Source organism: Vigna angularis, chromosome 5 (genome assembly GCF_016808095.1).
Source record: "Vigna angularis cultivar LongXiaoDou No.4 chromosome 5, ASM1680809v1, whole genome shotgun sequence".
Classification (NCBI taxonomy): Eukaryota; Viridiplantae; Streptophyta; class Magnoliopsida; order Fabales; family Fabaceae; genus Vigna; species Vigna angularis.
The window spans coordinates 33,364,739-33,377,736 of record NC_068974.1 but is presented as its reverse complement, the minus strand read 5'-3'; the positions used below and the strand labels follow the sequence as shown (position 1 = coordinate 33,377,736).

The 12,998-nt window shown below is 30.9% G+C and overlaps 1 protein-coding gene across 1 annotated transcript; it reads right to left on the bottom strand.

Moving 5' to 3' along the window:
- Positions 1-5,710: 5,710 nt before the first annotated feature.
- On the bottom strand, positions 5,711-9,944 carry LOC108339752 (uncharacterized). The gene is made up of 10 exons (XM_017576952.2): positions 9,804-9,944; positions 9,497-9,553; positions 8,727-8,793; positions 8,117-8,182; positions 7,514-7,607; positions 7,254-7,364; positions 6,985-7,085; positions 6,561-6,635; positions 6,368-6,460; positions 5,711-6,238 (listed from the first exon to the last, which is right to left on the bottom strand). Exons 2-10 carry the CDS (start codon positions 9,508-9,510, stop codon positions 5,945-5,947), a joined length of 915 nt encoding a protein of 304 aa, XP_017432441.1. The 5' UTR covers positions 9,511-9,553; positions 9,804-9,944; the 3' UTR covers positions 5,711-5,944.
- Between the last annotated feature and the right edge of the window lie 3,054 nt (positions 9,945-12,998).

The window sequence follows — 12,998 nt, the reverse complement described above, 5'->3', positions numbered from 1 at the left end:
TTATTGTGAAAATTAGGCAAAACCATTGTCTGAGATATTTTCTGCCACATTGTATCATTCCCACTGGGGAACCTCACGTTACTTGACGACACATAATAGGAATAGAGACCTAAAACACCCTAGTACCCTACACCCTCCCAATGCTTCATATTATTCATCACCCTACGTCCTACACCAATATGGATCCTCCTAATATTTGGGACTTCTCCAACCAAATAATCAGAATTTTTCATCCTCATTTATATGAAATTTTATAAATAAAATAAAATATATAAGTTTCATTTTAAGATACTTTTCTAAGATTGAGTTACTTGTAAATATATTTATTAATATAATATTATTAACCTGACAAACTTATTAAAATAATATCAAAATTTATGTTGAAACTCTTGTATAACTTCCTAATTGTACCACCAAACGAATATTTAATTTTATATATTCACTTAATTATCATAACATCAATTAATTACATATGTTCATAAAAGTTATGTGTATGTTTGTACAACATACTCTTTACACCTTATAATCAAAGTAATGCACTCTACGGAGTAGTCTCATGTGTCAGGACCAATTCAGTTGAATTCGACCAATTTTCGGTTCAGGCCAACTCAACTGAATCCGATCAAATTTCAATTGAGATTGAAGGAACTAAGTTTCAATCATAGACATCTCAATCAAATTCAGCTAAATTTTGATTGGGGTCAAATCCATCAAATTCATCAGAATTTTGGTCAAGACTGACTCAATTGAGTTTTAATCAGTAGTCTTGGCTGAATTCGACCAATTTTCGGTTGGGATTGACTCGGACAAATTTCGATTGAAACTGACTCAACTAGGTTTCAACCATGAACGTTTTAACCAAATTCAGTTGAATTTCGACTTGAGCTGTCTCAGCATTTTACAAGACCTAGTTTGTCTCAACCTTTGTTTCGACTCATCTCAACTTTAGTCTTGACTCGTCATCTCAAAGTTGTGTTGTTTGTCAATGTAAAAAACAAACTTTAATGGAATTTAGTGCAATGTAGTTTGGTAGAAAAAAAATAATTCAATTCGTCTCAACTAATTTTTAGTTGAGTTTAATTGAGACAGCCTACTTTTTGGCTTACTGTAATTTTTAACAATGCACTTCATTTTGTCTACCCTAACCTTAATGTTTTATGTTAAAAGTATGGGTAACTTATATCTCACGGTGGTGAAATTTCCTGATTTATTCTAGTGAAATTTTTTAATATTAAAGCCAATAATTTATCTTGCTAGTAATATGTTCTATTGTGATAAAAACTTGTGAAATTCAACTCGCACTTATGATCTAACTCATACTTAAAGGAAAGACTATTAGGAATACAAGTTTCTAATATATATATATATATATATATATATATATATATATATATATATATATATATATATATATATATATATATATATATATATATTTTGTGTGTGTGAAAAATGTTGGTGGTAGGATCCATGAGTGGTTATAGTGAATGGATTTTACTTGAATCATTGAATGTAGACAAGAGGAAAAGTGTCCTAGTGGGTGCCATAAAGTAGAATTATTATATGAATTAATAAAGGAATATGATAATCTCCTTTGGCAGACAGGGATTATTTAGGAAGATACATATGCTGCCTCTAAAGTTCCTATCTATTTTGGTAATTACCTTATTATCTGCATATAATGCCTGCATTTTGTTTTCATTTCTAGTCACACATACATACTACTTTTTATAGTGCTTCTACCAATTATAGTTGACTTCTATCTATCAATTATGGCACAATCATTGTCTTCATATCAACAAATCAAACTTTTCACCTTCTAAATATGTTCATCCCTATATCATAAAGTCAATCCATCCATTAATTTCCTTTTATTTCATACCAAACACACATATACAAATACACTCAATTTCTTCTACCTTTTCAACTTCAAAACATAAGAGATTTGTTCATCACATCACAAAGACATCAAGTTCATGAAATATTTTCACATCTTTAAGCACTTTTCTTTTTTCTCTAAAGTATGTTGTAACATACACACTCATTAATATTGATGTGGTTACATGAACATGCTAGCTACAATAGAACCTAGATCATTGTTTTCTCTTTTCCGCATTAACAAAGAATTAATTAGTGTATAAGGACTTTAATTTGAAGTCTAAAGAAAATGACGAGGCTTCCTTTGTCTGTTTCTTTCAAGTAAATTTTTGAATAATATTAATGGGTCATCATCTCACGACAAACTATGGACAAACATGTGAATTGTTTATACAAATAGTAATTAATCATTCATCACGTGAAAGGTCTCATGTTATTAATTTGCTTCAATTATTTGCTGTAACTTGTATTTATAAATATATATTACCGTGGTTATTTTTATGAGAAGTTTGTTAAGAAATATTTTATTTTATCTTTCGTTTCTTCCAGATTAATGACTTTCAGAAAACGAGTTAGTCAAACCCATCCATTTTCACATTTTGGAGGTTGATCAACCTATGTTGACAATGGTTTTTATATAGTTAAGAAGACTTTGGATTCAAGAGCACATTGTTTCAACCAGCTACTCTATGTTAAGAAGAAAAAATCCTCCCATTGAGATAGTAATAGGAAATTTTTTGATAAATTCATCACTACTAAATAAGTTTCTTAATTCTTTTGAAATGATAAAAAAATGTCTTAATATAAGTTGTTATATTTGTATAAGGTTGAATGTTGTGTTTTTCAGACAGTACGATTTAATCTTAATATAAAGATGAAATTTAAAACAATATCAATAATTTTGTTAATGTGGTCTCAGTTGAGAATTTAAGTGTCAGTCTAAGTATCACATTGGATATATATATATATATGAGAAAGTAGAACACTATATAAAAGTAAAAGACCCATTAATTCATAGTCTTAAGATTTTGGGTAAATAGTGGTACCAATTTCTTATATGATTGGACTCATATCTCATTTGATATTATGTCTCCCCGTTAAACTCTCCCTCGATAGACCCAACCGTCCCAATTATATGAGAGAAGTTTATACATAGGGTTTATACATACATTAGTCAATGGATTTTAAAGATGAATTCTATCTTAGACTATATATTTTAAAATTTTGTACAAATCGTAGTATATTCATAATCATGCAAGTTGAAAGAACAAGTGTCATAGTCCTCTGCATGACGAATTGACTCTGAAACAGCAAATGATGCTACCCCTTTTTCAACGATGTATAGATTATAATCGTCTCCATAAGTTTAGCAACAATATCCATTTATTAATGTTGTACCTTTTCCTTTGCACTTGATTATAACTCTAAAATTTCTCCTACACTACTGCTGATAGATAGTATACTATAAACTAAAATTTCTCTATTTATATATATCTTGTCATTTGCATACCACTCAATTATATGATCTAACATGTGTTAAACACACATTCTAAAACTATCATAAATACATGCACATTCTTATCAGCAACAATGGTTTAGTACAAAGACGTACGATGTATGTTGCCTCTGAAATTGTGGTTTTGGTTGAATACTTGGAAGAATAATGAAGCAAAGAAAGTAATAGGAGTCACGAGGTAGGCTAGGTTTTAGTTCACCAAGTTTGGTTGGTAAATGATTATGATGTCTGATTTGACAAGGGAATATTATTTTTATTAATATCTTCTTGTAGTGTCTCGAACCCTCTTCACATTACATTCAAACAAAGCAACATGAAAACTTCAAAGCTGAGTAATTGTTTAGTTTTATAGGGTGAAGCGCACTGAAAAAGAAAATGAAAATGAGGGTTAGCGAAAATTGAAATAGAAGGAAAAGAAAGGAGGGAAAAAGTCAAAGAGGTCCTAACAACACTGAGATACGATGGACAATGATATCCTGGTCCATAGAGAGAGGACAAGATTATGCAACGTCTTAACTAATTTCTGTATTATTAGTGTCAATCATTTCATTTTTTAATGTTAATATTACATGCATTAATTATAATCTAATCTACCCTTATAATTAATATGCTCTCATTTTCACTAAGATTAGAACTTTTGTGTTCTGAGTCCCGTGACAAGGTGGCAGAGACTCAGCCGCACGTGCATGCACGCTCCTTTAACAGTAACCAAGCTTGAATCAATCACTTCATGCAGATAACAAATTGAAAACTGGTAGATTTTAGTTTCCAAGTCCATTATTATAAGGAAAAATATAAGTTGACCTTTCTTTTGTTTTCTCTCTCAGTGGCTAGCTGCATAATTTGTGTCAGATTAAACAATGAAACTATGTTTGTATTTACATTTACCAAGGGATCATAAATTTCCATTTGTTTGATGAGGTTGGTGAATATTGGTTCCCTACTTTGAAATTTTGGAACCTGGTGGCCAATGGAGTTGCAGAAAAATGACTAGCCATAGCTATGGAGCAGAAGGAGTCAAAGGAAGGGATAATGATTTGGTGGTGTTAACACTTTTGACAGCATGCAATTTCATGGTCCTTCTTCTTCTTGTTCTTCTTCTTCTGCCTTTGCCTTGATTGATAAGTTAGCAGTTATATATCTGTTGTGTGGTCTATCACGTTAATCTCATGATATGACTCTCCTTTCACCACTGCAATTCATGATCACCTATCTGTCTTTTTATGACTTGTTTTCTGCCACAAGAATCAGTTTCCTTCATTCCAATTGTCCTTCCCTCACTCCTTATTTTTCCACACTTTATTCAAACCAGCTCTTTTGAAAACTTCACTCACTTCAGCAAAGCCAGAATTTATACAACAATTAATTCGATTAGCATATATTAAAAATATAAATAAATGGGCTAATGATATCTTCAGACTCTAATAAAACTGATATATTTATACAATCATCTTTTTCACGTCTTCTATTTTGTCATATTTCTTTGTACACATTCTTACTCTCTTTTTCTTTACAATTCAAATACCTTTTTTAATGAACACAAAAATATTCTTAAAAACATTCATGGTTATCAAAATTTCATCTCCTGATAATGATATCATAAATCACAAATACAAAATTTTACATTTGCTGATGAACACAACATCCTTGAAAACATAAATAGATTTATTATGGTTGTCAAAACATCATTTTTCAGATAATAATTTCTTAACACTGATAATTTTATAATTGGTTGATACTCACTTGTTTTGTCCTGCTTCCTTTCTTTTTCTTCACACTACAAAAGTTTATTAAACTTTTAAGTACTTCTACTTGCAGACTCATTAATTAATTTTACGGGACGTGACCTAATGCAGGTTTTATCTTTTTGATGCTGTGGAGAAAAGCAAGGAAACTAGCTCCTTCCAAAGAAACCTATCAGCTAGAGGTTTTGCAAAAGCAAAAGCAAAATGTACCAGGCAAATAATTTCTGATTACTGTATTTTGATCCAAAGATAAATTAAATCACAGCTCTGATAAATTGTCAACTTTTTAAAGACTTAACATATCCTAATTATTTATATTCGATTATAATTGTTTGTACTTTTTCTCTCTTTATGTTGCATCATAAAGCTATTTAGTGGGGACAACGTCTCCACCATACAGTGTCTGCTCTGCTGTGTCATTCAGAAAGTAATTTAAAAGAACTTTCACGTTGATTAGATCATAGCTGAAGCAAATTTGTGTTTGGGGTTTCCATGTCGAAAGCATAGTTCGTATGAATCTAATCATAGATTCTCTCACAAATTGGGTTGTATGGATATATGACAAAATAAATTAGGACTTTAAAATGCTAGTTTGTTTTTCTACATAGTACTTCATATGAATACTGTTACAGTGTGCTGTCAGTATTAAACATTGAACATCAAGTAAACAAAGGAACCAAAATTAACAATTAAAATACATGGATCCATTTTTTTTTTTAAATGAACCAAACATAAAGTTCAAGCATATGCTATGACTATCATAATATTTTTACTCTGACTAAATTTCCCAGAGCAACTCTCAAAATCAGGATATTTTTACATCTCGCAAAATCCTTGCAGCCATAGCTCCATACCTTCTGGCTTCCCACTCACTAAGCTTTGCATTTTGCGAGATTGGCTTATTTTGGTCATCAACATTTTCTTCAACGAGACCAGATCCTTCTACTACAACATTTCCCTCACTGCTTTTATCCTCCACAACAGTTTCCACATCAACTTTTTCAACAGTGGCCTCATCAGAGTTTTCTGTGCAGTCTGCTGAATGTTTGAAGCCCATGATGAAGAGTTGAATACTTGGATGTTGAAATGTCTCATCCATCTGCTCAAATTGAAGCTTCGGAACTAGTTAACCACACTCACCTATTCGTTAACTTTGACTGAAAATAGTATAGCTAATTCAAGACTTATATATAGCGATAAACGTAACTCATTGGAACATATAGCTTACCTTGGACTTCGAGACAGTCTTCACATCAAAGTTTCTTTTCCACATCTGAAGCATCTTCTCATGGACACTTGTAGAGCGGATTTCATAGCCCAACTTCACGAACAAATTCAAAACAAAATAATAAACAAGTGAATTATCCAAGTTTACTATAAGAAATATGTGCATAATTTAATAGAGGAGTTGAATAACATACCATAATTGTAGTCCTAGGTCCAGATAAAGCAAGTATTGTCTGTAATAGAGGTTCCAATAGATGCTCTACATAAACCTTCAAAGAAATACACCAAATCAAACAGAAACAGAATGACGATCAATTTGTGAGTAACATACCAAATTAGTTCCCAGTGGCACTAGTCAATTTAATCTCTGAAATTACAACTAATATCAATTTATTACTTAAAATGATATTTGTAAAACTTCTAGGATTAAATTGAGTAACGGTTAAGATGACCAATGTTAACAAATATCAGGGATTAAAATCACATTTTTATAATTTTAAGGAGTAAATTGATTAGAGATTGTAATTTTAAGAATTAATTTGGGATATTGTTAATGAGTTAACTTTTAAGGGATATTCACTTCCAAATTGCTTGCAGAAAGGCCTGTTATACACTTACAACATCAGTGCCAATAATGTAGTCAAATGGAGGACCCACAGCCTTAATGTGACTTTCGTCTCCCCACTGAAGTTCAGCAACCTTGACCGAACCAAATGACTCTAAAAACAATTGAGGTCCAAGTCAAATACTACTATCTTTAAATCCGCAGACAGAATAACCAGAGATAAGTACAAGAAGAAAATTCAAAGATAAATATAAAGAATTTAAAATAAGTAAATACATAAAGCAAATGAGAATGAGGATGGTTCAAAAGTATGAAATCAAACCAGGATTCTTTTGCATGACCCTTGAAATATTACGCTCAACGTTTCTCTCCAACAATGGCAAAACCTCTTTTTGGTCTGTCACTATAACATCACACCCCAGCAAAGCCATGCCTGCAATGGAACTGCATATCAGACTAGTCATCACCACCCAACCTAAGTACTGAAAATAGGGTAAAGATAGACCAGTTTCATAAAGGAGTGAATATAGCAAAGTACATTGATCCAATGAACAGATTTTTAACAACAATTTTAAAACTCACCAAAACCAGAAACACCACAGCCAGCTCCTAGTTCAATTACGCGTTTTCCTTTAAGTTTAGCAGGGGAAAATCTCCCCCTTCTGCAATTCCGTTCCTGAAACAATATAAAGGTAATTTAGTGATATTACTCTATTACTAGGTAATGGAAACTAAAATCAATATTTAAAGAGCTTCATGACCGAGTTCACTGTCAAAGGATCTAATGTAAACTTAAGATAATGTCCCAAACAAAGAGAAAATGTCACTTGTTTCCATTCATGTCATTTAACTTTCCTCTTCCAAACTTCCCCTTACATTTTTAAAACAAAGAGTTATAGAAAAAAAGGTGATTTAAATGCATTAACGTAAAATTTTATTCATGCACAGTTTCAAGAATAAGTTCAAGTCCACGGCTTATCTGTCCGGTCTGCACAGCTATTTTTTCATGTACATAGCAAATTACAAGGTACAATCATCTATGCTTTAATGATTGAGAATCTAAAGAATATCGCATGAATGTGCTAATTTCAAAAATACAGTAAGGATCTAATAATGTTTTCATTTATGAATTATGAAAAGGTTAAAAGGACATTCCAGAACATGTGAGATGCACACATAACTTACAAGAAACTTAGCGAACACAAGTGATGCATCCCATACAGTAGTCCCCAAGTTCTTGGAATTGGGATCCTATAAAAGAAAAGATTGAATTGTCAGAGTAGAAACATACGTAAAAAAAACAGCAAACATTTCAAATATATGATCAATTTCAACAAAATCATAGTCAAGTTGATGTCAACAGTTCACAAGCCGAACAACAAGAGAGGATCCCAGTCAACAACATATAATAATTTGTATGAACATGGCACTTTAGTCAGTCATCATTTCAAAAATTTACAATGCAGGTTTCATTTCTACTGCATTTGCCCTAATTCTAACTGGTTGTTCTTTCTTCCCAAATATTTTGGGAATACTTACAAACAAAACAGAGTGTAGAAGTCTCTAGTCCACATTGAGTGACCTTGAGGCACTAACTTCATCTTACCCAAATTAATTTCTCATTGCGATCAATATCTTTCACTGCTTAACACTAACAGAGCCTAGAGTTTTCTAAAGGAGAAAAGTTTTGGATGCACAGTAAGGTAACAAAACTAAAGTTCAATGGGCACTTTGCAGAAAAGAATACCCTCCTTGAAGCACCCTCCAAATACGTGCTTTAAAAACAGTATAATACCTGAGAAAACTGCAACTCGTGGCCCAAAATCTCCAATGGCATCTCAAATGTGGTTGGGGAATTTAACCTGGTAAAACGACATTGAATATTATGAAACACGAAACTGTAATATGTAACAAATCATAAAGAAGAATCATTCAATTGTCTTTACCAACAACCATTATAGGCTCTGAATGTACAGCCATAGTGACTGTACAACAATGTAAAGCTATATACCATAGTATATTTTTTTTTCCTAAACAGAAAAAATTATGATGTGTCCAATGCGAGACTAAGGGCATAGAAGCTAATCTAATGTGGTCACTCGATACAAATTCCACCAATTCATTGCAAATTTGCAAGCCAGTATAACAAGAGGAAGTCAAAGGTTCACAATCTCACTCTAATGAAAGAAGCGAATAGAAACAACCAAGTATTCAAAAAAGGCCAACCAAATCAATCTTTACATCAATAATCGGTACTCCAAATCCCTCAAAGCATTAAATTAGAAAAGACATCCATGGTTCCATGATCATGATTATTGGAATTTAGTTTAAAACGACAAGTTGAAGAAAAGCAAGCAGGTCAAGATATCATAACTAATGATCCATAACTGCACACAAAAATAGAATTGGCAATACCAACAACAACAAAAACTGCCGACGCACACATTTGGTTGCTAATGTTATTGCCAAGGTTCAGATATATATTATATTATAATTCGAGTGGAAATATATAATTTGAAGTTTGTTTTCAATAGATAGATAACTGATTAAGAAGGAATGTATTACCTGTCAGGCTCCATAAGATCACAGCCTTCAAAGAAAAATCTTTAATGCGCTAAAGTACTGGCAAAATAAAGAGGGGAAAAAGGTTCATCAACTACACAGAAAAACGAACACGCTAGAAAGGGAGTCAACAATAACAACACTCATACAGTATTTAATTTCAAACAGATTTCTACATGACAGTACTTTTTTCCTAACGAAAACCCTAACTTGTTGAAATCATTCAAAAAGTTGAGTTCCATTACTTTAAGTAGGTTTTATCATGTTTAAAAAGAAATTAGGAAAGGAAAATGAAGAAAAAATAACCCACCAAAAATTAGATTGAAACGAGATAGAATGTGAAAGCTGAGGTCAGAGTCTTTGAATAGAAACTAGATAGTAGCAGGGACACCCAGGAGGAGTAGAACTTCAACTTCGAATCAAAGGTTTGATGTTTGCACCACTCTGTATACTCATCAAATTTACACTATGAAATCATATTCTTTTCATCTTTATTTATTATTTTTCACATTAGTATTTTTATTATGATAAAAAATTTAAATCCAAGGATATTTTTATCAAATTATATATATATATATATATATATATATATATATATATATTTTGAAGCACGTACGTATTTTTTTTAAATAATAAATTATTATTATTATTTTATTATAATTATAAAATAAATATAATAAATTTTATAATTTTATTATAAGTAGTTTTTATTTATTTTATAATTAAAAATAGTTAAGCTTAAAAAGTGATTTAATACGGTTAAATTTAAAAGAAATTGTTATTTAAAGAATAAAATTAATTAAGTAACTATTTTAGTTCAAAAAATTATTTAAAAAAATGTGGACAATTTTTTTATATATAACTATAGATATAAACGACCCAAATTAACTCATAATTTTGACAATTAAATATGTTTCAACCATGTTAATAACTTCCACCAATATTTATATTTTTATAGTCTAATTATGATTTATTTTATTTTTAAAAGATTGAAAATTAAAAAGTAATTTTATCTTTATATTTAAATCTTTTACAAACTTTAATTTTAATTCTATTTTTTACTCAATCAAGTTTTTGTTTTATTATATAGATGGATTATTTGGAAGTTAGCATCCAAAAGTTATAAGTTCATATATATATATATATATATATATATATATAAGTGGAACTATGAAAAAGACCAAAGAGTGATTAATGAGATTATATTTTCGAAAAAAAAACAGAGGTAAAAGAAGATTTAGACTCACATTTTCTATCTATGTAAAAGTTGATACCATATCATCTCTCATTAAAAAATATAAGAATTCAATTTATTAAAAAAAAGTATAAGTACCACATTGACTCATAAATCTAAACATGATACTAAATTATTAATTAAATATTTATTGGATATATATTATTTTTAAAAGGTATTAACATTAATTTAATATAAGTGATTGTATGGATTCTATTTTAGAAATTATTAGATTGATTTGAAGGTTTTGAAAAAAAGAATAAAAAGGATTGTTCGTTTAACTCGTTTATTAATAAAATAGTAATGACTGACATTTGCAAGAAAATGATTATTTAACAAATTGAAATTCAATTAAAAAATAAGATAAAAATCAAATAAAAATGACTAAATTAAAAATTAAACTAAAATTTAGAGAACGAAAGAAAATAAATATTTAAATTTTAGAGAAATAAAAAACACTTTTAATTGAATGCAGCATGAACGCATATGCAAATGGCAAAAAGCCCATGGCAAATTATGTAACATTCCAAATTCTCACATTAATGTAACATCCCAACTTTTCACATTAATGTAACATCCCAAATTTTCACACTTGATAATTAACATTACATTTACGGTAACATCCCGTAATCTCACCCTTTAAAATTTTCTAGTTGATATAAGTCTATACATGTAAAAAGGTTCTAATTATAGTTCTTCTACTCCTCCCTTTCCTTGGCACTATGTGAGGCAACATTCCTTCATCTGCTCCCGTATAACGAATTATACGATCATCGCACATACCCAAACACAAAACACAAACAAGTAGGGTGAGCTAACATGCAACAAATCATTTATAAGACATGCATAATTACTTCGATACAAACATCATATAATAATTATGTCAGACACCCTCATACCATCGTACCCCAATTCCTATTAGACACTCGTCCCACAATACCCAATAAATACCATAATACTCAATAGACATTCATTCCATAATACCCAATAAACACTCATCCCACAATACCCAATAAACACTCATTCCACAATACCCAATAAACACTCATCCCACAATACCCAAATAAACACTCATTCCACAATACCCAATAGGCACTTATCCCCACGATATTCAATAGGCACTTATCCCAACGATATGTTGATGAGCGATCACGGGAGGTTCCGCACTTGTGATGTCATTCTTAGTCCCCTCACTATGTCCAAAACCGGCACATAGACCAGGACATTCTGCCCTCCATACTATTCACAAGGTTAGTCCCCTCACTATGTCCTAAACCGGCACATAGACCAGGACCTCCTGCCCCTCTCACCACATAATTCATCATTCTCTACTTGAGACTGAATCATTATTAGAGTATCAGGATAACCTCCAACTACGGGACCCTCAACATCAACATATACATAAATACCATAACTGAATCTCTCCACGAAACTCATACCATGCTCACATTCCTTAACTCATTACGAAATCTCACCACAATCCTCATACACATACCATGACATTACAGAATCTCTCCGCGAGACTCATACCATACTCACATTCCTCAACTCATATTATACCCTTACGACATCTCCCTGTAATACTCATACATGTTCAGATGCATAAATTCAAATCCAATATAATAAAATGCAATCATCACAATTATAATTCATAATTCCATATCTACCACAATAACATGAATTCATCAGACATTTCCATTCCAACCAGATATATTGCACAATAATTTAACAGTACATAATCTGTTCAATAGGATTTAAGTTAAAAACTTTTCGAGTAAACTTCCAGGAAAGAGAGGTGCGTCACAATGGACAACTTAAGTACCAAATCTTTCCTTAGCCAAAGCGTTCCTCAACTAGTTTTTAACAAATTTCTTATTTACAGATTTAAAACAACAGCATATAATATTAACACCGAAATTTAATATAGATATATAAAAAAAAATAGAAATTAAGCAATATTGAGATCCCTGAGAAGATACGAAATTAATATCTATAAATCTGTAATTCCGATTTCAAATCTGAATGGTCACAATAATTCACTATTTGTTATAAACTACATATTAAAATTTCAGGTTGATCCAACGGTTAACTAGATAGATATTGAGGTTTTACCGAGGTAACTCAGGTGCAGAATTTTAAGTGGTTTTTGGTTATACTCAAAATGCGGAACTAATTTTCCTAAGCACAGACATTTACTTACAAATCTGAACGGTCAAAATGACTTAATATGTCTTATGAATTACATACTAAATTTTGGGCTCAATCTAACGG

Bases quoted from the DNA above. Each gene is read 5' to 3' on its own strand.
- LOC108339752 (XM_017576952.2), bottom strand. The intron at 6,636-6,984 runs GTAAGTGTATAA...ATTTCTTTGAAG, and splicing joins ACATTATTGGCACTGATGTT to GTTTATGTAGAGCATCTATT. The intron at 6,461-6,560 runs GTATGTTATTCA...TTGTTCGTGAAG, and splicing joins GACCTAGGACTACAATTATG to TTGGGCTATGAAATCCGCTC.